This window comes from Mirounga leonina, unplaced genomic scaffold (assembly GCF_011800145.1).
Source record: "Mirounga leonina isolate KUSES-001 unplaced genomic scaffold, KU_Mleo_1.0 Mir_151, whole genome shotgun sequence".
Classification (NCBI taxonomy): Eukaryota; Metazoa; Chordata; class Mammalia; order Carnivora; family Phocidae; genus Mirounga; species Mirounga leonina.
The window spans coordinates 87462822-87488232 of record NW_023270377.1 but is presented as its reverse complement, the minus strand read 5'-3'; the positions used below and the strand labels follow the sequence as shown (position 1 = coordinate 87488232).

The 25411-nt window shown below is 33.6% G+C and overlaps 1 protein-coding gene across 1 annotated transcript in view; it reads right to left on the bottom strand.

Annotated features, from left to right (window-relative positions):
- Positions 1 to 25411, bottom strand: part of LRP1B (LDL receptor related protein 1B) — a 1834834-nt gene that overhangs the window by 101553 nt on the left and 1707870 nt on the right. Inside the window, exons 72-77 of the mRNA XM_035008121.1 lie at positions 23455 to 23577; positions 16663 to 16788; positions 15789 to 15926; positions 14176 to 14310; positions 10537 to 10656; positions 8519 to 8760 (exon numbers count right to left, since the gene is read on the bottom strand). Of these exons, the coding sequence (XP_034864012.1) occupies positions 8519 to 8760; positions 10537 to 10656; positions 14176 to 14310; positions 15789 to 15926; positions 16663 to 16788; positions 23455 to 23577 (884 nt within the window). The remainder of the gene's footprint in view (positions 1 to 8518; positions 8761 to 10536; positions 10657 to 14175; positions 14311 to 15788; positions 15927 to 16662; positions 16789 to 23454; positions 23578 to 25411) is intronic.

Below are 25411 nucleotides of genomic sequence, written 5' to 3'. Positions count from 1 at the left end.
CCAGAATCATTAAGTAAGCATCTTGTGGATGACAGAAATATTCAGTATATGGAGCAGATATATATGTGTGTGTGTGTACATATGTATATGTATATAATTATGTACAAATTTGGCTCTTATAAAGAGCTTTTATATAAAGAACTTATACAGCTCAACACCAAAACCCCAAATAATCCAATTAAAAAATGGGCAGAGGACATGGGAAGACACGTTTCCAAAAAAGACATACAGATGATCAGTAGATACATGAAAAGATGCTCAACATCACTAATCATCAGTAAAGTGCAAATCAAAAGCACAGTATCACCTCACATCTGTCAGAATGGTTAAGATAAAAAAACACAAGAAACAGTAAGTGTTGGTGAGAATGGGGAGAAAAAGGAACCCTCTTGCACTATTGGTGGGAATGCAAACTGGTGCAGCCACTGCATAAAACAGTATGGAGTTTCCTCAAAAAATTAAAAATAGAATTACCATATGATCCAGTAATTCCACTAGTGGGTATTTACTGAAATAAAACTAAAACACTAATTCAAAAATGCTCCCCTATGCTTATTGAAGCATTATTACAATAACCAAGATATGGAAGCAACCTAAATGTCCATCCATGGATGAATGGATAAAGAAGATGTGGTGTATATATGCAATGGAATATTACTAGATAAAAAAGAATGAAATCTTGCCATTTGCAACAATGTGGATGGATCTAGAGGATATAATGCTAAGTGAAATAAGTCAGAGAAAAAAATGCCATATGATTTCCACTCATATGTAAAATTTAAGAAACAAAACGATTGAACAAAGAAAAAAGGAGGAGAAAAACCCAATTCTTAAATATAGAAAAAAAAGTGGTGGTTGCTAGAGGAGAAATGGGGGTGGGGAGGGATGGGTGAAATAGGTGAAAAGGATTAAGAGCTTACTTATCATGTGATGAGCACTGACTAATGTATGGAATTGTTGAATCATTCATTATATTGTACACCTGAAACTTACATGACCCTGTATGTTATATACTTGAATAAATACATTAGGCTCTTGTAGTTCAGTGTATCTCATACATCAAATATATTCAGATTATAAATATGTGCGTGTGTGTGTGTGTGTGTGCAACAATGCTAAGTTTTATACATCATTTTCTGGCTAGCTTCATTAAAGTTAGTTTCCTACTGTCTTATTATTCCTTAAACAAACTAACATTCCAGTTCATAAGTCTAAACAGAACGTGGAATAATAATGAAGTCACCTTGAATGACACTTCTTGGGCATTCAATTGACTTTCTTTAGATAATAGTCCATCTTTCTGTGAGCCTGTCCCTTCAAACAGTAACAGTTGGTTCAATTTTGAAAGACTCGAAAACATGTTATTTGGGCTAAGATCTATAATGCCTAAGCAAGACCAATGTTAATGATAGTAATAATAATGAAAATGATGTCTTCTTAATAAAGGAGCTTCTGTTCACCGGGATAATTAAGAGAGGCAAAGGAAAGAGCATGCTTGAAGATTCTGAAATGAAGTTGCATTCCTGGAAATTAAATATAGTGTATTTATGGCTAGGAAAAAAAAAAGTGTGTTTGTGGGTATATATGTGTATGTTCACAGGTGTGTAAGGAAATGGGAAGGGTATGGTGTAAGATGAGACTGATATCACGGAGGGGCTTATAAACCAATGAGTTTTCAATGGAAAACCACTGGAAGGATTTAAGTGGGGGAGATATGATGATTATATTAATGTTTTAAAATTATGTTGGCTATAATGTGGAAAATAGCTTAGGACTGGGGACAAGAAGTGGATACAGGATAATCAGAGGAGGCTTACTGAATGGACCTTAGAAAGGAAAATGTGGAATTGTAATCTGAATTTTTGTGAGAGAAAAGTGGATAAAAATGGGATATATCTGGAGATAAAAATATTTGATCTTATAATGAATTGAAAACAAGGATGAGAAGAATAACTTGTAAAGTATAATTTTTCAAGATCAATATACTATTGCCATGTATACCAAAGATTTTCAATTAATTTATTGCTTGTAACCCTTAAAAAATACTATGTACCTACTTTATGACAAATCCTGTTCTAGATGTTAGGATTACATATAGAAGTGGGCAAAACAGCAAAAATACCTGCCATGGGAAAATTTACTTACAGCAAGGTAAGGTTCAGAGAAAATAATAAATGTAGTAGGTAAGTAAATTATATACTAGTTTAATAAAGATATGTACTGTAAGAGTGAAAAAAAAAAAAAGAGTAGTGTGTTGAGGATCCAGGGTGGGAGTGGGACAATAGATTGCAATTATCAATACATTATGTATCCATAAGATGGCATTTGAGGAAATTCTTGAAGAAGTTTAGGAATTGAGCCATGATGGATATCCAGCTGAAGAACACTTAGGCTAAGAGAACATTTCAGGAAAGGCCTTACATTAGTAGGTACTGATAGGTTTTACAAATACCAAAGCATCCTTGGAGAAGCATAAGGGAGAAATTAATAGGAGATGAAGTCAGAGAGGAGACCAGATCTTTTAAACCCTTGTAAGGATGAGAAATTTGTCTTTTGAATGGGGAACCACTAGATATCTTTGATCAGAGATGTCATGTGATCTAATTTATGTCTTAGAAGGTACATTCTGGTGATTGTGTGGTAAGTAAGAAGGAAAGCAAAAAGACCAGTTAGGAGGCTACTGCACTAAGTCAGAAGAAAGATGATGGTGATTTAAAAGTAGGTATTTAAAGTCAAGCTGATGTAAGGTAGTTAACTCCTAGCATATGTTGAAGGTACATTCAATAGGATCACCTGATTTGGGAATTATGAAAGAAGAAGGATCAATAGTAACTCCTAAGATTTTTTTTTTAAGATTTATTTATTTATTTTGAGAATGGAGGGGCAAAGGGAGAGAGAATCCTGAAGCAGATTCCCCACTGAGTGCAGAGGCCAACATGGGGCTTGATCTCACCACCCTGAGATCATGACCTGAACCAAAACCAAGAGTCAACCACTTAACCAACTGAGCCACCCGGGTACCTCGTAACTCCAAGATTTTTACTTTGAGCCCCTGGAAAATGGATTTGCCATTAAATGAGATTGGGGAAGTAGATTTTGTGAATCATGAGATGTTTATTTTTAGGCATGCTATTTTGGGAACATTTTTTAAAATCCTCCAGCTCCCTGTCCTCGGGGAGTCTGCTTGAAGATTTTCTCCCTCTGCCCCTCCCCCTACTCAAGTGCACTCTCTATCTCTAAATATATATAAATAAATCTTTAAATATATATATATATATAAATATATAAATAAATCTTTAAAAATTCCAAAAGAAAAAGCAAAGTAAGCAGTTGAACAGAGCCTGATAGCAATTTGGTAGCTGTGAGCATGTGGGTATGTATTAAACCATTAAACTATATAAACTCTGTAAGGAAGTGAGAAAAGGTAGAAGAAAGAGGATCAAGGTCAGGGCCTACAGGCATTCTAATATTCAGAGGGAAGGAGAAAAAGATGTAGCAAGAAAGACTCAGGTGAGAAAAAATGAAGTAAGAGACCAATAAAATAATAACTATATTGGTGATTCATCTTAGAATCATTTTCTATTTCAGGATTATTATTACATAAAATGATGTAACAAACACAAAAGATCTACTTAAAGTTTGGTTGGAGAGACTGATATTACTATGTAGAAAATAGTTTCTCAGCTATTGACATTTCAGTCAGGATCATTTCTTGTTATGAGGAACTAGCCTATGTACTGTAGAGTTTTAAGTAGCCTCCCTGGCCTCTACTATGCTCACCGAATGCCAGCAGCACTCCTCCATTGTGACAATAAAAAAGTATCTCCAGACATTGCCAAATGTCCCCCGTGGCGGGAGATCATCCTCAGTTGAGCACCACTGATGTAGAACTACTGAGGGTTCTCTGATGTCTGCTTCCTCTGCAATTTTCAGCATTTGTCAAGGTCCTTAATTAACATCTGTCATGAAACTTACTGAACGCTTCTTTGTCCTCATTTACTTGATCTTTTGGCAGTGCTAGAAATATAACCTCAATCTCTTTCTCAAAATAGTCTCCTATCTTAGTTTCTGTGACACTACATTCTCTTCTATTCTCCTAATTCACTTCCCACTCACTGTCGTCATTTTAACCTGGCTTCAGAGCTTGGTTCCAGGCTTCTTTACTTCACCTGTACTCTCTTCTTGGTAATCTAACCAGGCTTCATGGTCCTGGATATCTTGTCCATTCTTCTATTCCTTAAAACATATCTCCAATCCAGAGACTTAGATCAAGCCTTGAATACACCACTATTTGACAATTCACTCTTACAACCCCTCACTTAGATCTCAGACTTAACATGACTGAAACCAAACCCACAATTTACCATTTTCACTACCCATCAAGTTGTAAAATCTATGTCTTGAGTCCTCCCTATACTCATCTTCTACATTCATTCTATTTGCAAACTTTGTTAAACTTATACTCACTCCCTTCCATTTCATTGAGACTATAATACCACAACCTACCACCATTTGTGCACCAACTTGGAGCACAGGCCTCCTATGTGGTCTCTTTCTGTTCCAGCTTTTCCCCCACCAAATCCATTCTCTACATAAAAGTAAAATAGTTGTCTTAGACAAAAACGACATTACTTCCTCCTCATCTTTTAGGTCTTCACTCAAATCTCTTTAAATGGGCCTTTATGGAGCATCCTATTCAAAGAAGTCTTACAACACTTGAGTTTTTTCTTTCTTGGTCCATTATGTATTTCCTTCAATATAATTTTCAAAATTAGGATTTTTGGTATTTATTTATTTATGAATTTACTTGACTTCGTCTTTTTTCCCCAGAATATAAGCTTCAGGAGAATAAGACTTTGTTATTATTTTGTATCCTAGGAACCCAACACTAAACCTAACAAACAGAACTCCTTAAATAAAGCTTTGGGTATGAATGAAAAAATCTGACTGGTTCACCTTAAAATGCTATACAATATGTTCAATAATATCCTTAGAATTATTAATTGTGGAATCGCATGTTTTATATATTCCTATAAGATTTATGTTCAATAAAATTTTGAATATTGATCACAACTGTTACAGAACCATTTAATGCCAAAAAGCATACATTGTTGAATGCCTGTCTTATGCAATCGGCAATGAGTCACATAATGGAAATAACTTAATGATTTGACAGTTTTAGATTTCCTCCAAAGAAATCATAATAAATGATTGTAGTTGTTAAATGGTTTGAATAAACTCAGATGGTTTGAAAAGTATTCTTCAGAAGCAAGTGTAGACAATTTCAAGGTAAAGTTATAATGATTACCATAAATTTATAGTAATTAAGAAAATTAATTTAAAAAAATGGAAAAAGAAACTATCAATTTCTACTAGTATTCCAATGTCCTAAAACAAGACTTTGTTTTTGTTTTTTATTTTATTTTATTTTTTTTTTAAAGATTTTATTTATTTATTTGAGAGAGAGAGAATGAGAGAGAGCACATGAGAGGGGGGAGGGTTAGAGGGAGAAGCAGGCTCCCTGCCGAGCAGGGAGCCCGATGTGGGACTCGATCCAGGGACTCTAGGATCATGACCTGAGCCGAAGGCAGTCGCTTAACCAACTGAGCCACCCAGGCGCCCCCAAGACTTTGTTTTTTGCTAAAACTTGTGTACACACATGAACTTATTTGTGAGCACACAAGCATACCTATGCACTTGTGTGTGTGTATGGGTGTGTGTGTGTGTGTGTGTGTGTGATGTACACAAACCCATATATTGGGGTTTGAGGTTTATAACTAGGTCCCCAATTAGAGATGGAAACCTATTAAATAAAACTTAGTTGGATATTTTCTTAAAAGCTCTCAGGGAAAAATAATTGCCTAATCAACTTACTGAAGAAAAGATATGATTATTAATGAATAAAACTATAAGCATTTTCATTCTGAAATCCTCTTTTGCATAATAGAGAATATGCCAAAAATGGTATCTCATATTCACTTCTCAAAATTAGGTAGATCAGATAAACCATTTGTTTTGCTCAGGAATATTTAGCTATTTAATGGTAAAAATCTAATCTGTATTTTTAAAATCATTTGCATTTCTCTAAGCATTGACCTACTTTACAGTGCTTGTCATCATGTACTTCATACTAAAAATGATAAATTGCCAGAAAGTATGCATAATTGTTGCATAATGCTATCATATTCTGTTCTGACTACTAAAATTCAAATTCAGAAATCTCATTATGCTTTACATATAGATTGAATCATGTCGCCTTTTATGTTTTAAATTATTTAATTTTCTTAAAGGAAAAAAAAATCCATTCATTTTGTATAGCCCAGGGGGCTAGAAAATCATAAGCATTTCTATCTATAAATAACTTAGACTGCATTTGAAATTTAAATTTATCATCATAATTAGTATTCAAGCCATTTTCACAGATTATAGAAGAGTATTCCCTTCACGACTTCCAAAAAAAGATCATATTGAAAATTACCTTCCTTTAGAATGGACTTTGGTTAACATTTAGTTGTCTGAGTAATATTATTCTAATTTCTGATACAACATATTTCCTACACTTTACTGAGATGGAAATATTCTAGTATTTTCAGTATCTCTGAACATGCTTTCAAGACATCCTGTTATCCCATGGCTAACATCTTCCATTTGGTTCACTGGTAACTCCCTCTCTCTCTACCCCCCCACCGTGCTCGCTCTGTCTCTCTCAAATAAAAAAATCTTTAAAATATATAAGATATATACAAGTAAATAAATATATAATATACAAGCAAAATATACACATTTATATATTTCTATGCATAAGGATAAAAACTTAGTTATCAAACTATAAGCAAATTTGGCTTCAGGTCTATAATAAACTCTGTTCACTAGAAGAAACTGGTTATATATTAATTACTAATCTCCCCAGACAAAACTAAAATAATTATCAAATAATTTTCACTGAAAAAATTATGTCAAAGATGTATTTTTAGAAAAAAAAAATTCAGAAAAAAGTTGCAAAATTTTTCATGTGATTACATGCATCTCAGAGAAGAACATCTTGTCAATCATCATCAATACCATCATTGTCATCATCAGAAGCATCATCATCATCCTGTTAATAGCAAGGGTCTATAGAGTACTTATTATGTGCCAAGAACTATTAACACTAACATACAATCTGTATATGCATGTAAATATATATATATATATATTCCTCACTAAAACCTCACGAAATAGAGAGGGCAGAGCAACTAAGAGGCTAGTAAGCAATAGGAACAATATTAAAACCCAGGCAATGTAACTCCACAGTACATACTCCTTATCACTTCATTAATTAGTTACCATCAGAGCAATGTTTTTGCAAAGCAGACTGTGTGTTACAGATAAAGAAAGCTAAAGCTAGCCAAGACTAAACCAGCTTTTTGGTCTGATAGCAAGTGAGTAAGTGAAGGAAGGCAGAGGGATCTATTAGATTTTTTGCCTCTTCCCTAGAACTGTTCTTAATAGAACTTAAAGGTATTTTGTAAAACTCTATTTGGCGGAGGAGGAGTTGAAGAAACAACTCTGATATATATGGATTTTTACTCACAATTAATTTAATCTAACCTGAATTAGAAAGGTAATATAACTTCATTAAAACCAGATTATTGCTGTCTACCTGATAAAAATGTATTCCAGCTTTCTATCAAATGGTATTCATGCAGTTCGAATCTTTACGGTAGATACCACCGCAAAAGGTAGTAAGGACTTCCAGATAGGTACCTCTGATTCTTTTCGAATACAGAGCTTCAATTATATCCTACTGTGATAGCACTTGACTTTTTGGTTGTATGGGAATGGGCCAGGTCTCATTTTTCTCCCAGGTTACCTCAAAATATAAAATGCGCAATAAATTGACATGCCCTAAAACAAAAAAGGACAGTCTACAACCACAAATCTAAACAAATGCTCTAGTTTATTTTTCTCAAAAGGAATAACCATGATAATCAACATGTCCATCATACACCAGCAAACAATATTGCTCTGTTTTGGATGTTCCCTGAAATAGAGTTACCAGGAGTCAGAAGAAATGGTTACACAATTTAGTTGATCTCTTGCCCTAGAAGAGAGGTATATTTCTCATATTGTTAAAAATGAAATAATATTCCCTGCATATTTTGATAGTTTATTTTCTAACATAAAAACAAAGTAATGATTCCTGATCTTATCTCATGATGAAAAAAACTCACGTTCATAATACAATGCTAAATAATACAAAATATAAAATGTGCTAGAAATATTAGGTATTATTCATTACCATTCTTACATAGCTAAAGCAAATGTACTTAAAGAAAGCCATAATATATAATTAAATTATATGCAGCTGTGAGAATAAATGAGTAGGGAAATGTTTGATTTCTGTATAGGGAGAATATTGGGAGAAATAATTGAATATACTAATTACCTCCTATAATCAGATATTGCGATTGATAGATTAAAAAAATTGGGAGGTGGAAAAGTATGAGCCTTCAAATAGTCAATGTTATTTACTTACAATCAAGCCACTGTTTGCTTGCCTTTTTTCTCTGCCATGGATCCTTTTGTAGAAAATTCCGCCTGGATTAAACTGAGTACTCCAAATAATCATATCTCTTTGATAATATACATCCATCCCTGTTATCCTTGAATTATGTTCAATATGAGAAATTTGTTGATGATCGCCACTGTAGTTGAATGGATATATAAAACCCAGGATATCAGTGTCATTAGCAATGTAGAGAACTTGATCTTCAGAGCCTGGAGGTTATTATAATAAAATACAAAAATAAAGTAAATTTCAACTAATGTAAAAGCAATAATTGCACTTAAATTATTTTGAATTATTATTCTTAACACAGTTTCTTGCTCAGTAAAAATCAACCAATTTTATATCATGTTATAGTCTCTATGACTTATTTCTAATACACACTTACCTAAACATTTCTAATAGTTATTGATGTAGGTTTTCCCAGGGCAAAGCTTACCTTATGACTAGAAATTAGGTATTTGTAGTAGATATCCTTTTCATAAAGAGGGATCTCTATTTGATAAATTGCAATACATGTTCTATGTATGTTCTAATGCTTTGATCCTCAATATTCAGATGGTATATTGTGTACTCATTAAGCCTCAAACATTCCTGAGCATTTAGTTTATGCATCGAGTCATCATTTTCTTAGGTTAAGAAATGAAAATTAAGGGCGCCTGGGTGGCTCAGTTGGTTAAGCAACTCCCTTCGGCTCAGTTCATGATCCTGGAGTCCCTGGATGGAGTCCCGCATCTGGCTCCCTGCTCAGCGGGGAGTCTGCTTCTCCCTCTGACCCTCCCCCCTCTCATGCTCTCTCTCTCTCATTCTCTCTCTCAAATAAATAAATAAAATCTTAAAAAAAAAAGAAATGAAAATTAAGGGGGGAGAGTCTTCTTCTAATATTCATATATCTCAAATATCATAATGTCAATATCATTTAGGATCTTGCTAGTAGATCCCTGTAACCTGAAGTTTTGAAACCTACAATACAAAACTAATGTCATTTGCATATTGAGACAAGTAAAAACCTAAAGTGAATTCTGAATATACTAATTAAAATATTAATAAAACCATAAAGATTGAAATGCATATACTCTATCTGCAAATTAAAAAAAAAAATTGTGAAGTAAAGTTCAGCCCTACAGGTTTAATAGTTCTTACATGGTTATGTTTGTCTACTCTATGGCAGGCACTGTGTTAAAACTTTCATAATTTATCTCCTCCTCTTATGGAAAGTAGGGATTCATATTTCCATTTTACAGATAAGGAACTGAGGCTCAGAGAGTTTAATAACTTCCCCAAGGCCACAGATCAGAAAGAGGCAATGCTAGGATTCAAATTCAAGTACATTTACCTCTCCGCCCATCCTTAATCCACTATATCGTGTTATTTTCCACCTGTAATAACTGTCTTATTAACATTGTCCAATCATGCCCTGTAACTAACAATATCTGTTACAATATTATTTAGTAAAAACTAGAGCATGAAAATTCATACCTAAAAAAGTCCCAAATGCCCAGTTTTTTTAAGTTTTAAAAATCATATTCTTAAGTAAACGAGGTCTGAATTAAAGCATGATTTTATTTTAAAACCTTTTAAATTCCAACTCAAAATTCCATTCTCCTTATAATGCTAACCTTTAACCTGTTATTTTTATCCATCGGTATAATAATATTTCTCAAATACACTGAGAGCAGGCCATAAGGAAAGATACTTTATATTCTATCACATTGGCTTATAAACTTTTCCCTCCTCCTGACAGATTTTTCAAGCACAAAAGTGATTTGAACAGTAACCATGTATTTGGCAATCATATCTATAAACCATCCCAGATTAGATTAAGAATGATAACAAACCAACTTGGCAAATTAGCCAATATTAAAAAGAGATTTATTTATATTTTCAGGCATGGAGCTATTGCTAAAATATAATACGAAGCATCATTTTCCCCCATAAGATATTTATAGCAGTTATAATAGCATTTAAAATCATTGTTATAACCTTACCTTTTGCTATGCAGGTGTTATTCCTTTCCTGAAAATTCTGGTCACACACACATTTATATGACCCTTCCATATTTATACATTGGTGGGAACATGTGCCAAACACCAAACATTCATTAAGATCTAGAAGAGAAGAGCTTAATATAGCATCACCATACCCTCAATTAGCGCTTCCATTCTTTCCACATTTAAAGAAAGACAAATTTTTCTTCCCTCAACTTCTTATTTCTATTTCTTTTATTGTCTTTTTAAAACTCTCAAGTGTGTGATTTGCTGTGTCATATTTTCTGGCCATAACAATTTTTTTACAAGAGTTTCACTATAATAATTCATCAATTGTTTGTACATTGCTTTTTAACCCACTTAACACATTCAAATAGCCCTTTCAAACTTCCCTAGTATTTTCATTCACTCAAACAAACACTTCTTGAGGTTTCCTTTTAAGACTGTTTCTGATGACCTACCTCCATACCTTTGTACTATCATATAATGTCCTATAATCCCCTTGCCCACCTTGACGTAGAGAATTTTTACTAATCTCTCAAAATCCACCTGAAGTGAAACCTTTCTTGTTTTCCACCAATATATACTCATCCCATAGTTTCTCCACTGTCTGGTTGTTTCTCTCTGATAGCACTGTACCTACTATATTTCACATATGTGGCCATAGATTCATATCCCCTACTTGACTTTCAGCCCCTTTAGGGCTTAAATTATAATTAATTTTTTATTGCCTGCATGTTACACAATTCCTGGCAAAAAAAATGAAGATACAGATATACATGTAACACACGTCTGGCTTCATATATATGAAGTGACGATGTTACAAGAAGGGCTATGTGAAATAAAAGCAACAAAACCCTGAATATCTGCAAATAAATAAATCCGTGTACATCATATGTAATAAATAAATCACAGGCAATATTCTGTGGCTTAGCACATGCCTCTAATTTTAATGGCTTAAGCAGAGCCAGCAGTGACGTCAGGTGATTCTGGTGAATTACTACTTTCTCTATTTTCAGTCAGCTTAATTCTTCCGCTCTTTTTATCACGTTGCCCTCATTATGTAATAAATCTGTGAGATACATCCTTCTTTTGAGTTGGAAAATTCAAGGATAAGCACAGCAATAATAATTATCTTTCATTTAGTTCTCAACGGTGTTCCAAAGCCTCAGTGGTAGAGATCAGGAATTTCCCAGGGACACTTGGAATGAGTGGCAAGGCTCAAATTCAGGCTTTCTGATTCTGTTGTCTCTACCAAGATACTTCACCCAAGCTGAACTTAGGCACTCTCACGATAATTCGTTTCTATGTTTGATTGAAATATAGGACAAAAAGATAAAGAAAACTGTATTGTTAGCGAATACTATACCAGGGACAGAGCAAAATATATCTTATCTGCACTTGGCCATCAAAAAAGTATTACAATATTGGAGCACTGGGTGTTATACGCAAACAATGAGTCATGGAACACTAATCAAAAACTAATGAGGTAATGTATGGTGATTAACATAATGAAGTATTGCAATAAATAATATTTGATTTGTTTGACACCTGTAACTTTGAACAGTATGCTATTTGATTCTTTCGTTTCTTTCCCTTTGATGTGGAATCAAAATAAAAATCTACGTGATTTGATAAAATTTCGCCTCCTTCACATGACCCCATATTGGCCAGAATCACCATTTTCTCTTCATCTCTATACTAATGTCAGGGGGCCTGGCTCACTTTGTTTGCAGAGTATGTGACTCTTAATCTCAGTCCCACGTTGGGAGAGATTACCTAAAACACACCCATATGCATACACACACACACACACACACACACACTAATGTTGATACCGTGAGCTTTCGTAGGGGGCGGAAGAATCTCACACATGTCCAATACCTAGAACAGTGCCTGGCACACAGCAACTATTAATCCATTGCTACTTCTCTGCTGCTATGTTCTGTCATTTGTCTTCCCTTTACATATTCTAATTAAAGTATTTTGGCTCTAACATCACATAGTGATTTCTTATTCTCTATTTGAGCTATATATAAGAAAGGCACAAACACATTTGAATTATTTGAATTATGAGTCAAAGTAATGTCTTTCCCTTCCTCCATACCAAATCAAATTGCTTTTCCTTACTATCAAAACTTCCTTTAATAAGGATACAAATTTTATTGGAGTGCAGAAGTTATTAATTTGCACAAAAAAAATACTGGATTTGTAGCAACTTAAAATGAAGAGTGAAGTTGCAGCTTTTATTTGCCATAGAATATAATTAAAAATACAGAAAACTTTGAGAATGGGAGTTTTAAATTTTGTAAGTATATACAGGAAATAGAGCCCATTATTCACAAATAAATGTTAGAAATTTAATGTTATTTGAAATTAAAATTTTGAAGAGGTTGTGTGTATGTGTGTGTGTGTGTGTGTGTTTATATACAATTGATAGAAAGTTTCTGGGGAAAAAAGAAATAATCTAGCCTTGAGAAATAATTTACTTTTTAAATTAAAATAAGGGCGCCCGGGTGGCTTAGTGGGTTGAGCGTCTGACACTTGATTTCGGCTCAGGTCATGATCTCAGGGTTGTGAGGTTGGGCTCCACACACAGCAGGGAGTCTGCTTAAGATTCTCTCTATCCCTCTCCCTCTGCCCCTCCCCTCTTGCTCTCTCTAAAACAGATAAATAAATCTTAAAAAAAGTAGGGAAACCTAGGCTGTCAGTTTCCAGTGTTCCATGTTAATGTAAAAATAAAATGCCATGCATAATTCAAACAAGTATATAATTCAAAATGTACATGAATATGACATGGCCACACTTCTTTCCCTGTTTGGTGAATATAATTAATTCATTTCAATAATCTCATTTTGATTGACACAATGCAAAATCACTTTTCTTTATCCAAGAATAACATGGACAGTAGAGAAGGAAGCTGGTAGGTGAAAGCATTTTACAACTTGAATTTACCCTAGATAAGCCAGACTTAGACAATTTAGGTTTGGCTCTAATCACAATAATATCAACTTTAATGGAGAAACTGGCAGTAAGCACATAGAGGTCTATATTTCATGGCTCTCTAGCTAAAGCCTCGATGTATATTATATTTACCTATAATTTACTATGAGATCCTGATCTCAAATAAGTTGACAGAGATTTATTTAGATCCTGTCTTTGAATTTTAGAAGGCACTCTTGATAATATAAAGCACTGTTTGAGACATGGTGTTAGGACAAAAGCCACCATTCTCTAAAAGTGAATTACCTAGGGCAATGCCCCAATACCACAGCTCAAGAGAAATGGGTCATCATAAACACGTTCTTTCCTGAAGTGCCTCTAATTCTCCAGTAGTTCCTGAACCAGCGATGTTGTTATTTGCATTTCAAAACAGAGTTGTAACAGTACAATTGAAATTCCTGCAGGTCTGAATCTGCTATAGAAAAGGCTTTGTAGCCTCAGAGCTGGTTAGTTTAGCCATACAAACAAACAGGCTCTTGACCCCAGGGACTGTCACTCTTGTAGGTAAATCGGTATCCCGTAGATACACACCAATCTGATGAAAATCAATCCCATGTCATCTCACAATTTAACAGCCTTGTGAGTCTTTTATAACCTAAAGATTTAAGAGCAAGCTGTTGAGGAAATGTACTATACCTTCACACTGTCTGCTTTTCATGTTTCTCTGAAATCCAGGCTTACAGCGACAAAAAACAGATGTTTTTATTTGATTACAATATGCATCATCTCCACATGGATTCACATTATCTTCACAGGTATATTCAGCAGGAGCTAGGATTTAAAAATGCCATCAAAACTACTATAATTCTAATTCCTGAAGTGGGAGTTTACCTTTTTTCTTAATTTAAAATTATATTTATTATTCCATAGATAACTTTTTTTGAATTTATAAGATTATGATCTTCTCTCTATATGTCATCATTTCTTATAAAGGTATAGAAGCAGATAAAAAAAAATGAGCTTATTTACATTGAATGTAGTTTAGACCAAACTGCCAATAGCTGATATTTACAGCTGTATTGAAGTATACTACTTTGTAAAAGGAAGTCAAGAGTCAATGTTTCTAATGACAAGCTATCATTACAATGGTACGATGTATGAGTACTACATTCTTCTCTAGGAACCAAAAGGTTTCCTAGATGCTACCTAGAAATGTAGGCATCAAATGCTAACCTAAATTTAGTATTCAGGAATTCAACCAAGGGTACTACCTGTTACTCAAACAAGTAGGTTAAATCATTAGTTCTTAAATATTTTTAGCCTGGAAATATATATGAGGAGCAACATGCTCCAGTGGTCACAGGCTGTTACACAAGTTAGTGTTATGTGTTATTTGCCATTCCCAGCATAGTAGTTGCAATTTCATAATTTATTTCCTATTCCAGAAAACATTTTAGAATGCACAAAAAAATGAGAGGGACAATTATTATAAAAATGATGTTGAATTAGCTCTATTTTACTTACATACATCAAATTATTTTGAAATATGAAAACTTTAATTATCAGAATTGTAACTGTTATTAATCCCCACTGACCTTTGAATATCTTATAATTAATTAAAGCACACCAATGGAATTATACCTCAGCTGAGATATATGTGGCCATATTAAGGTGGGTAATGTTTCATCAACCCAGTTAGGAACAATTGGGATGCATAAATGAGAAAAAGTGAAAGACCCCATAATAGGACACATTTTATGACTTTTATAAGCAATCCAAATTTAGAGTCATAAGTTTGGTTATTTTTCTTAATACGAAAAATGAGATATCAAACATTAAACACAAAAATAACCAAGGTCTAATAACTCAAATATCATCACACTCCAACTGAATAAAACAATAATGTCTTCTTTAAGAATAACTTGGCAATGGATTAAAATCTTAAAACACTGAATAAATTACTAAGACCTTTGTAAGAATCAAAAATATTAAATTTATATTTTATAAAATAAAATATTAAGGGATATAGACTTCTTTGCTGACAACAAAGTCTGTAATTGGGTATTGGGATCTCAGGTTCAGCTCTAAGAAGGGTACTCACTGTGAAATCGAACTTTCCCACCTCATACTTTCTGATATTAATTTAAGTGGCATTCTAAGACTGCATTGGCAAGGGCTTACCAAAAAGAAAGTATACTTAAGTCGTTTTTGAAGAACAATATTTTCTCACATCAGTAGACAAATTTTAGTCATGTTGAAGCAGAAATTGAACTTGCATGTTGCTACACTTTAACAGAAAATAAACTCACTTATTCTGCAGCCTTGTTCATCTGAACCGTCTCCACAGTCATCAAGTTGATCACACTGCAGGCCCATGGGGATACATTTTTTATTGCTGCAAGCAAACTCATCTTTTTTACATGGTCTTGCTTTATATGCAAGCTTACCTATAAAGTCATTAAAAAATGATTAATGCTTCATAGAATCAAAACAAATTATTGAGTACATTAACACATTCAAGATTTTACTAAACACTATCAGAAATATGGCTCCACAATCCTTTCTTTGAAGCTCTTGGGCCAAATGAAAAAATTCTGAAATTCTGGACTTTTAGAAAAGTAACAGTGTATTTACCCTATAATAAGTAACACTGTATTTCCACAGGAAAATGTTTGAATATTCACCCTAAGTGGGACTTTGTTTTTAAAGTAATACAAACTGCTTCAGACCAGTTCACGTCAGGGTTTGTCACCAAATGATTTTGCCACCTACATTAGTAAAGCATTTGGTTTTAAGAGTTTTGTTAATTTCAGAATTGTGAAGAAGGGATTGTGTATACAGACACACATTCTTTATTAACACTCCCCTCAAGGAGCTGTTTAACAGAGAACATTTTTAAACCACTATGTTTTTTCTCTCATGCAGTATTTTCTGAAAAAAGTTTGTATAATCAATGGAGATTTACAGACTAGTAGAGACTTTGGATAAAGCTACACAGCTCTACTATTCAAATGAATGCTAGCAGATTATTTTCATACCTTGTCAGAGGAGCAAGGGTCTAAAAAAATTTACCCTCAGACATGCCACATGGAAAATATTTCTTTTTAATTTTTTGAGCCCCCAAACCATTATATTATCTTATAGCTGTAACTGAATCAATTATTTCACATTAAATGGATTTACCACCACAGTGATCTTCATCTGAGTTGTCCCCACAGTCATCAATCCCATTGCACATTTGCTCAGGCTGCAGGCATATTCTGTTATTTCTGCATCTGTGAGGTCTTGTGGGTGGGCAAAGAAATTTGACTGAAAAAAAAGAAAAAAGCAAAGCAGCTCCTTTGGGTACACTGATTTATGTGGAACCATCCCCCCCTTTTTTGTCTTCCTTTTTTTGTTTTGTTTTGTTTTTTTGTTTCCTTCTTTTCAAATCCATAATCTGGCTTTTCTGAATATCTTTTGTTGTGGAAATTGCCTCCATGTACGTACTAGAAAATATGTGATAATAGAAGCTATGATCCTCGTTATTTATATTAACTACAGAAAAGAGTGCACAGCTGAAATGAAATAAAGTAAGAAAAAGAGACAAACTTCATGGTCTCATTTCCAGATGCCTTATCTTAGCTGACTTCACTTGGTGTACAAAATTAATTTATGCCTGTGGTTTATACAACATGGCAGGACACTTAGCTATTTGAAAGAGCAATTTCACACAGGATAGAGCTTGAGAAAGCATATGTTACAGGTCCAAATCTGAAAATAGGTCATCCAGTGAAAAAAATGTCCCAACAATACTATAACTGTGTTTCCTACTCTGTATCTCTGTAAACAAATGTGTAAATATGTATTTAAGTCACATAGGTGATCTTTGTTATTTATGTTTAATTTTTGTGGGTATATGTATCTGTGTGTGTGTGTGTGTGTGTGTCTTAAAGAGACAACAGTGAAAGCCAGAGAATTTTACCTTTGTCCTTTCTATCATTATCTAATCTGAAGACTTCCACCCCTAGAGTAGGAAACATCTCTCATGACACTTTATCCTTACATGTGGAATATTCCAGGGCGCTTTCATTGGTTTCCTGATCTTCTCACTCTTGAATTCTCTGCTAATATTCTCATTCATTCTCATGGATTTACTGGACACTATACCCTTAAGACTTTCAATTCACTAATTCTAGTGTCTCACAATTGATTATAGGTTATCTCCTCAGGAATTTCAAATTCAGTAAGTCCAAAGCTCCATTCTTTATCATATTCCCGTGACTTCCTTCTCCCCAAACATAAGCTTTGTGTTATTTCCATGGTTGAGTTAGTAGCACATCAGAGCTGCACGTCTGGGGTTATTCTAAATGCATTCCTCTTATTGACCTTCAACTCTTACTAGTCAACAAATCCGGGTAATACAGTCCCCAAACTTGTTTTCTCTCCATACATACCAGTTACAATAGCTCAGCTCTTCACTATCTCTTTCAGAGAAAACCTCAAGAGAATCCTAAATGTCTCTGTTTCATTGCCCAACCTAAGATCTTCCAAAAGGCACCAGAACAACCCACCTTAGAACAACCCACATTAATCTGATCATCTCTTCCATAGTTATCCAGCATTTTCAGAATAAAATTTAAGATACTTCACATGGCATAATAGACTAATCATTACTTTGTCCATGCCACTCTTACTGACAAATCCCTTGTCACTCTTAATATTCTAGCAATACTACTTTATTAGCTCCTTAAATATGCCATACTTCTTCTTGCCTGACCTCCTTGGTTTAATTCAAATCCAGTTCCCACTCCAAGCATAGTTCCTCCCCTTTAGGTCTTTTAGGAATATCTCTTCCATTTCTCAAACCCCATGTTATCTTATGTTTAAATATCCCTTAATTTCCTACTTTAGCTTTCAGAATTTTTTCACATTCTATTTTTAAAAATAAACTAAAAACAAAAACTATTATTTTGATGGCCAGTCATTTGATTATTCATTTTTCTTATTGCTATTTTCTCATCAAACTTGTAAACATCATCCCCTCCCCAGTTTACTAATGACTGTAGCACCTTCTTTCATCATTATTGCTCTCCATCCAAACTCATTTCAACATCCTAGATGACTTCAACATCCACATGAACAAATGAACTAATAGCTGTACCTCTTAGCTCCTTGAGTTTTTCATACCCAATGACCTTTTACTCTAATTCACCTAAGCCACCAACTATCCTAGAAAGTTGTGAATATTGGTAGATTTCAATAAATTTATCTTTTTAATTTAGCCAGTGATATTTTGTGTTGCTTGCAGATAAGAACATTAACTGATGTAAGTGCAGCTGGATATACCATTTCCTACAATTGCTTCATATACAAAGTCACTAATTTGAATGCTACAAATTCTGCCCAGTATTTCTTATTTTCCCAAATTTTTAATTCAACCAGTCTCATTAAATCCTTTTTCTGTCTTAGGTGAAACTTTAGCCCATTGATAGATCTACCTTTTCCTATTCTCCAGTGTTTTTGTCTTTATTTCCCTCTCCATTGACATTAGATCCCATGCTCCATCTTTTAATTTACTCATTTGACAAATATTTATTGGTAACTTATTATATGTTGGACACTGTTCTAAGAATTTATTCAGAAACTTATTTTAGTACAAATAATCTGGATTATCTGTCCTTTTTCTCTTTTTCATTTAGTTATCTAACAAAACCTTAAGCTTAGATGAATAAAACCATCTGCTATTCAAATGTCTGCATTCTGGGAAAACCAGGAATGTTGCAGATGATCATGCCACAAGACCAACTGATATCACAAATATGAATATTTATTAATGCCAGATGGGCCCTAAATATTACTTGGAAATCATATATATCTATATCTGCATATAGATATAAATACAGATATATATGTATATATGAATGGATAGATATGGATATAGATACAGAAAAAGATAGTATGTCACTCTCTTACCCTTTGCAATAATGATTCAAATCTGCATTCCTTTCAAAATTTCTTATAATAACAACCTTCCATATTCTATATATGAATATACTTCCTATGGCATATATTAAAAAGTAGAAATAAAATGATGGGGAATTTGTTATCACCTTATTATATAATTGGACATCCACCTGCATCTATAAATAGTCTATCAATTCATGTCAATATTTTTAATAACAGAGAAGGGGTGACTACTTATATCTAAAACTAAGTTTTCCAAATAAATAAATAAATAAATAAATAAATAAATAAATAAATAAATAAAACTAAGTTTTCCTCTGCTCTGAAACTCATTTTTTCCTATCTTTTCAGGAACCATTCCATCTTTCTTGATACATTTCATTACCTTGGTATTTTTTTGCCATACTTTTTTTTTTTTTTTTTCAAATTATTTTGTGGTAATTCACCTGAGTCTCTTCCAGCTGCTCATATTTATTTAGAGGTTTGGTGGCCCTCGATATTCTATCCTAAGTTCCTTCCTCTCTTATGCCTTACTCCCCCCCAATCCTAAGTCTTACAAAGTCCATAGTATCCATTACCCCATTTTATTCTCTCAAATTTATAATTCTAGACCAGCTTTTTAAGCTTTAGAACCAAATACCTAGAGCCTACATAAAATCTATACGTGAATGTCTCCTCAAACGTATCTCAAACCAGGCTTTTAATCTTTACTTGCAATACTGTTCCTCTTCGAATGTTACCCATGTATTCAACTGAACAAGCACAAACACCCTACAAATTATACTTAGTAACTTCCTCTCCCTTGCCCCATATATCTAATCTATTATTTAATCCAATTTATTTTGCTTTTCAAATCACCTTCAAGTCTGTGTATATTTGCCATCACGTGCTATCATTATCTTAACCCAAGCTAGTAGCATGGCTTGCTTAGAGTTTAGCAATCAATTATCTTACCTAGCCTTGCCCCTTTTTATCCAGTATATGTGAAATATAAATATGACTATATGTCTGTTGTACTTAAAGCTTTTTCATATTCTTTAAAAAATTTATTTATTTATTTATTTATTTATTTATTTATTTATTTATTTATATCGTAAGCAGGCTGCATGCCCAGCTCAAAGACCAACACAGGGCTCGATCTTATAACCCTGAAATCACTACCTAAGCCAAAATCAAGAGTCGGATGCTTAACCAACTGAGCCACCCAGGTGCCCCAAAACCTTTTAGTATTTTTAATTACTTTTAGGCTAAATCTAAAAATCCTTATGAAGACTCACAAGATTCCAGACTCTTCTGTGTTTTCAGTTTCATCCTAAACCAGTATCTACCCTGTTCTGTACTCTCCAAGCACATGGATCTTTCAGTTCCTCCAATAAGCTATGGTTTGCTCTGCCTCAGGTTTGTCTGCATCTTGGTTCCTTTGCCTACAACATTATGTCATCCACCTTCCCTCCACCCCATCCCTTTCACCTACTTGGCAGTCATATATCTCTCAGACTCAAACTCAAATATTATTTACCATAACCCAAGATTGAATAAAATCTCTCTGTTCTATACTTTTATAACTTACTCTACTTTTTCTTCAATGCACATATCATAATTTGTAACCATATATTTTTGAAATCATTTGAATCCCTATTCCACTAGATTCTCAGTTCTCTGACATCAGGGTCCATGCCTGTTTCTCTCATCATTATATTCCCCAAAATAATAACAGTATCTATCCTAACAAATATTTATTAAATGAATGAATGATACTTTTCCCTATGCTGTTCATAATGGCTATGCTATCTTTTCATTTGGGTTCTTCAAACTGTAGCTTTCTGAATTCCTCCTTAGGCAGAGTTCATCTTATTCCTCTCCATCTTATCTGTACCTTTTACTTAATTCCACCATTGCTTGAAATATAATGTATGAAAATCTGATTTGTATAATCAGAATAAGATCTTGTCAAAGAGGGGCGCCTGAGTGGCTCAGACGGTTAAGCATCTGCCTTAGGCTCAGGTCATGATCCCAGGGTCCTGGGATTGAGCCCCACATCGTGCTCCTGGCTGAGCGAGGAGACTGCTTCTCCCTCTCCCTCTGCCTCTCTCCCTGCTCATGCTCTCTCTCTGTCTCTGTATCTCTGTGTCTCAAATGAATAAATAAAATCTTAAAAAAAAAAAGATCTTGTCAAAGAGAACCATGTGTTGTCTTTTTTTTTTTTTTTTTTTTTTTTTAATCCCAATTACTTAGCACAGTCCCTGGTACATAACAGCTTGACTCAATGTTTATACTGATGACCTAGGGGAATGTAAAAACATGCACAGAATCAAGCTGGTTGTATTTTAGGTTTTCCAGCAGCTGTGTGGCATGTCACTGAGAATCACTTCCTGGCCCTAGAAATAGTCCTGGGGATGTGACCCTGGAGCCTCACATGGTTAATTAGTTAGCAACCATTTCCTACTCCACTCACTAGTTGTGTGCTGAAGTGGAATGAAGGTTAGAAAAAATAATATATATATGTGCATATCTATCTATCTATCTATCTATCTATCTATCTATCTATCTATATCTATATCTATATCTATATATACACACTTTATAAAAATAATTGGTTCTGGCTTGATATTGGTATAAAAACTCATATTTTTCCATGGATTATAATTCAGAAATAACATAATCTCTGGTGATTCTCTAGAATCTATTGTGTAAGATTATGTAGAACTAAAACTGAAACTTAGTTATGTCTCTCATTAGTTTTGTCTATAGAGAACACTTCCCAAAGACTGTCATTTTTAAGTTTTAAATCTTTTTTTTTTAAACATTTTATTTATTTATTCATGAGAGACAGAGAGAGAGAGAGAGGTAGAGGGAGAAGCAGGCTCCCAAGGAGCAGGGAGCCCGATGTGGGACTCGATCCCAGGACCCTGGGATCATGACCTGAGCCAAAGGCAGACGCTTAACGATCTGAGCCACCCAGGTGCCCAAGTTTTAAATCTTTTTAAAAATAAAGCTGCCTCTGTGTTTTGGATTTTTTATTCAATTGTAACATCAATAGTCAGTGTCATCATCTATCAAAAAATATTGGTTTAACTTAGTGCACCAAATAGAACAAGGAATTTAAGTATATGCACTCATGCTATGTTTTCTTTAATTCACCTGATGTGCTACTTAATTATATCCAAAGTAGTAGTATTTTTCTTTAAGTTAGAGGTAAAATACTTTTTTACTGAGATTAGATAGAATAAGAAGAGACTAAAAATGTTTGCTACCTATAAGAAATCCTTTACTTTGGTGATATGAAATTAGATATTTATAGTTGCTGATTGCATAAGTACACCCCTGACAATTTTCAAGAGTCAGGAGTAACTTGAATTTGAAGAAGCAATAACTTTTGTTAAGATTTTCAGATTGAAATGTTATATAACTCCTAACTTCAGTTCTCTGCCTAGGTCTAAATATATATTAAATATATATTAATATATTTATATTTATAATATAGATATGAAGAAATAACATAATATATTTAAATGTATTAATATATTTACATAACAAAATATATCAATATGCTTGCATATTAAAATATATCAATATATTTACATATTATCTCCGTATGTATCTCCCTTCTCTGAACAACATTGGTCTCAGTAGTGGGTAATTTGTGGAACTACATGATTTTATTATTCACATTTTTTTCCATGTACTTCTCTGTCCAAGAAAAAAATGTTTTAGCCTAAATAACCAATTTGGTACAAAGCCAAAGTCCTTATATGAACCTTACACAATTCAAAAGTTCAACTACTCTACAGACCATAAACTATCTTTTGAATAGTGTTGACATGTGCAAGTTCAGATTTAGGGGGCGTCTCTGTAAAGTCATCAACTTTGGACGGGGTAATCTCTTATTACCTGAACAAAAGCTGTATCTGTCTCTACCTAACCCCAGGATGGCAGACTTTGTGGTTTACCTCACCACTTCATTGATTCACACCAGTACATTAGATCTGGAGGTGAGAGTATAATCTAGACCCACATGAAATGCCATACCACACATATCAGGGGCTTCATCAGAGTTGTCTCCACAGTCGTCTTCTCCATCACACACCCAGAAATGTAGTTTGCAAAGGGAATTATTGCAGAGAAACTCATCTGCTCTACATATATTTCCTCCTTTATTTTAAAACAAAACAGAAAAAGAGACATAGAGATGTAGCATAATTAATGCCAGTCAACAGGACACATATTCCTCTAGTTATCTTAGCACAGTATCTAGTTTTTCACTTCCTTATATTTTTTTCCTGTACAGTACTAGGGACAAGCAGTATCCAAACTTTTTTTTTTTTTAAGTTACTCATGATTTACTTTTCAAAACAATCTGATATTACCCAAGTATATTATATTTCCTTTAGAAAATACGGGTAAGATGTTAGAAGAAAGTGTTTTCAAATATAAATTATCTTCCATTTCACATACTTTTCATTGTACTGTAAAGAAACTTAGATTTTAAATAGTATTAATTTTCAATGTAAAAATTGTATTGTCTGGAAAGAAAAACACTTTCAAAATTATTAGATAGTTCAATTCAGTTATATCTGGAAACTAACAAACTGAATTGCTGAGGACAGAATAACCAATAAAAAGTTTTTGCAATCACAGATAATCAGTTAATTTTATAACAGAATTAGAAGTTGGTGATGTGGTGAAATATTACAGTTATACTTATAAAAATTGTACAGTAGTGTACCTGATTTTTTGTGTATTTTGTTAATGTTTGCATTTTTCTCTTTTCACAATTAAATACAAAGCACCAATAATACAAAGATATGCTCACTCAAAATTAAGTATATCTATCATATGCAAAGGAACCAAAATACTAGTAAGCTCTGGTTGTTTGTCTAGATATGTAATAATATATAGTGGAAACTGCAATCGTTGGGGAAAGTAACTTGATGGGAATTCAGAATTAAGATAAATAAGATTGCTCTCAGAGAATTTCACTACCTATTTGAACCTCATACATAAGATAATAAATATGGTTTCTATATTAGATAGATTTGATGACTGAAGGTATTAACATATTTAAAAGTAGATATGTTTATTAAAACATGGGGCTGGGGAGTGATAGTGTTCATCTTTGCGAGACTAGAAAATCCTGGAAGGAAGCATTGTTCATTTTGTGGATGCACTCTGGAGGGAATAATAAGCCTAGGCTTATGAGGGTCAAACAGCTCATCTTGTTGAGTTTTGACTTTTATACAAATCTTTAATAATTCACTGACAATAGCAAAGATTTAATTTAGCAAATGACAGAATGAGATTTGGATTTTAGCATGCTAACAATAGCTAGAATGTGGAGAATTTGGAAATGAAGGTAGCAAGAGTAAAGCCAAGGCTGGAGGAAAAAAGGCCAATTTGAAGAGGGGTTACAGCAATGCAGAAGAGAACTGTTGGTACTTGATTTAGAGTAGCTGTGTTTGAAAGTGCTTCAGGAAATGGAATCCTCAGGACCTGATGGCTAAAAAGATGAAAGTGGCAAGGAGAATGAGCAGTCAAACATAGTACTCCATTTTTTATTTATTTGGACCATTTAGTGAATGTTGGTATTGTCCAAAAATAAAGGAATAGAGCAGGAGGGGCAAGCTTAATAGAAATAATGACACAATTCATTTAAGATACTAGGAAGACAACCATGTAGTGATATTTAATAGGATAGTGGATAAATATATCTAAAATATAAGATAGATTCTTAGCTGTAAATATATAGCTGGGAACAATCAGAATATAGTTGTTATTTGAAATTTAGAACAAAACAGAAGAAATCAGGAGGAGTCTGCCAAAGAGACAGAAAAAGTCACCAGAGTTGTTGGAGAAATACCTGAGAAATGTTCCAACAAGAAGGTAGTAGTTAGCACATTTATATAATGCTAAGAGAGGAGGTTCAGTGAACTGGTGGTGGATTTAGTGAAGTGTTTGTAGTTGATTATTATTAGATGAAAGAGTAGTA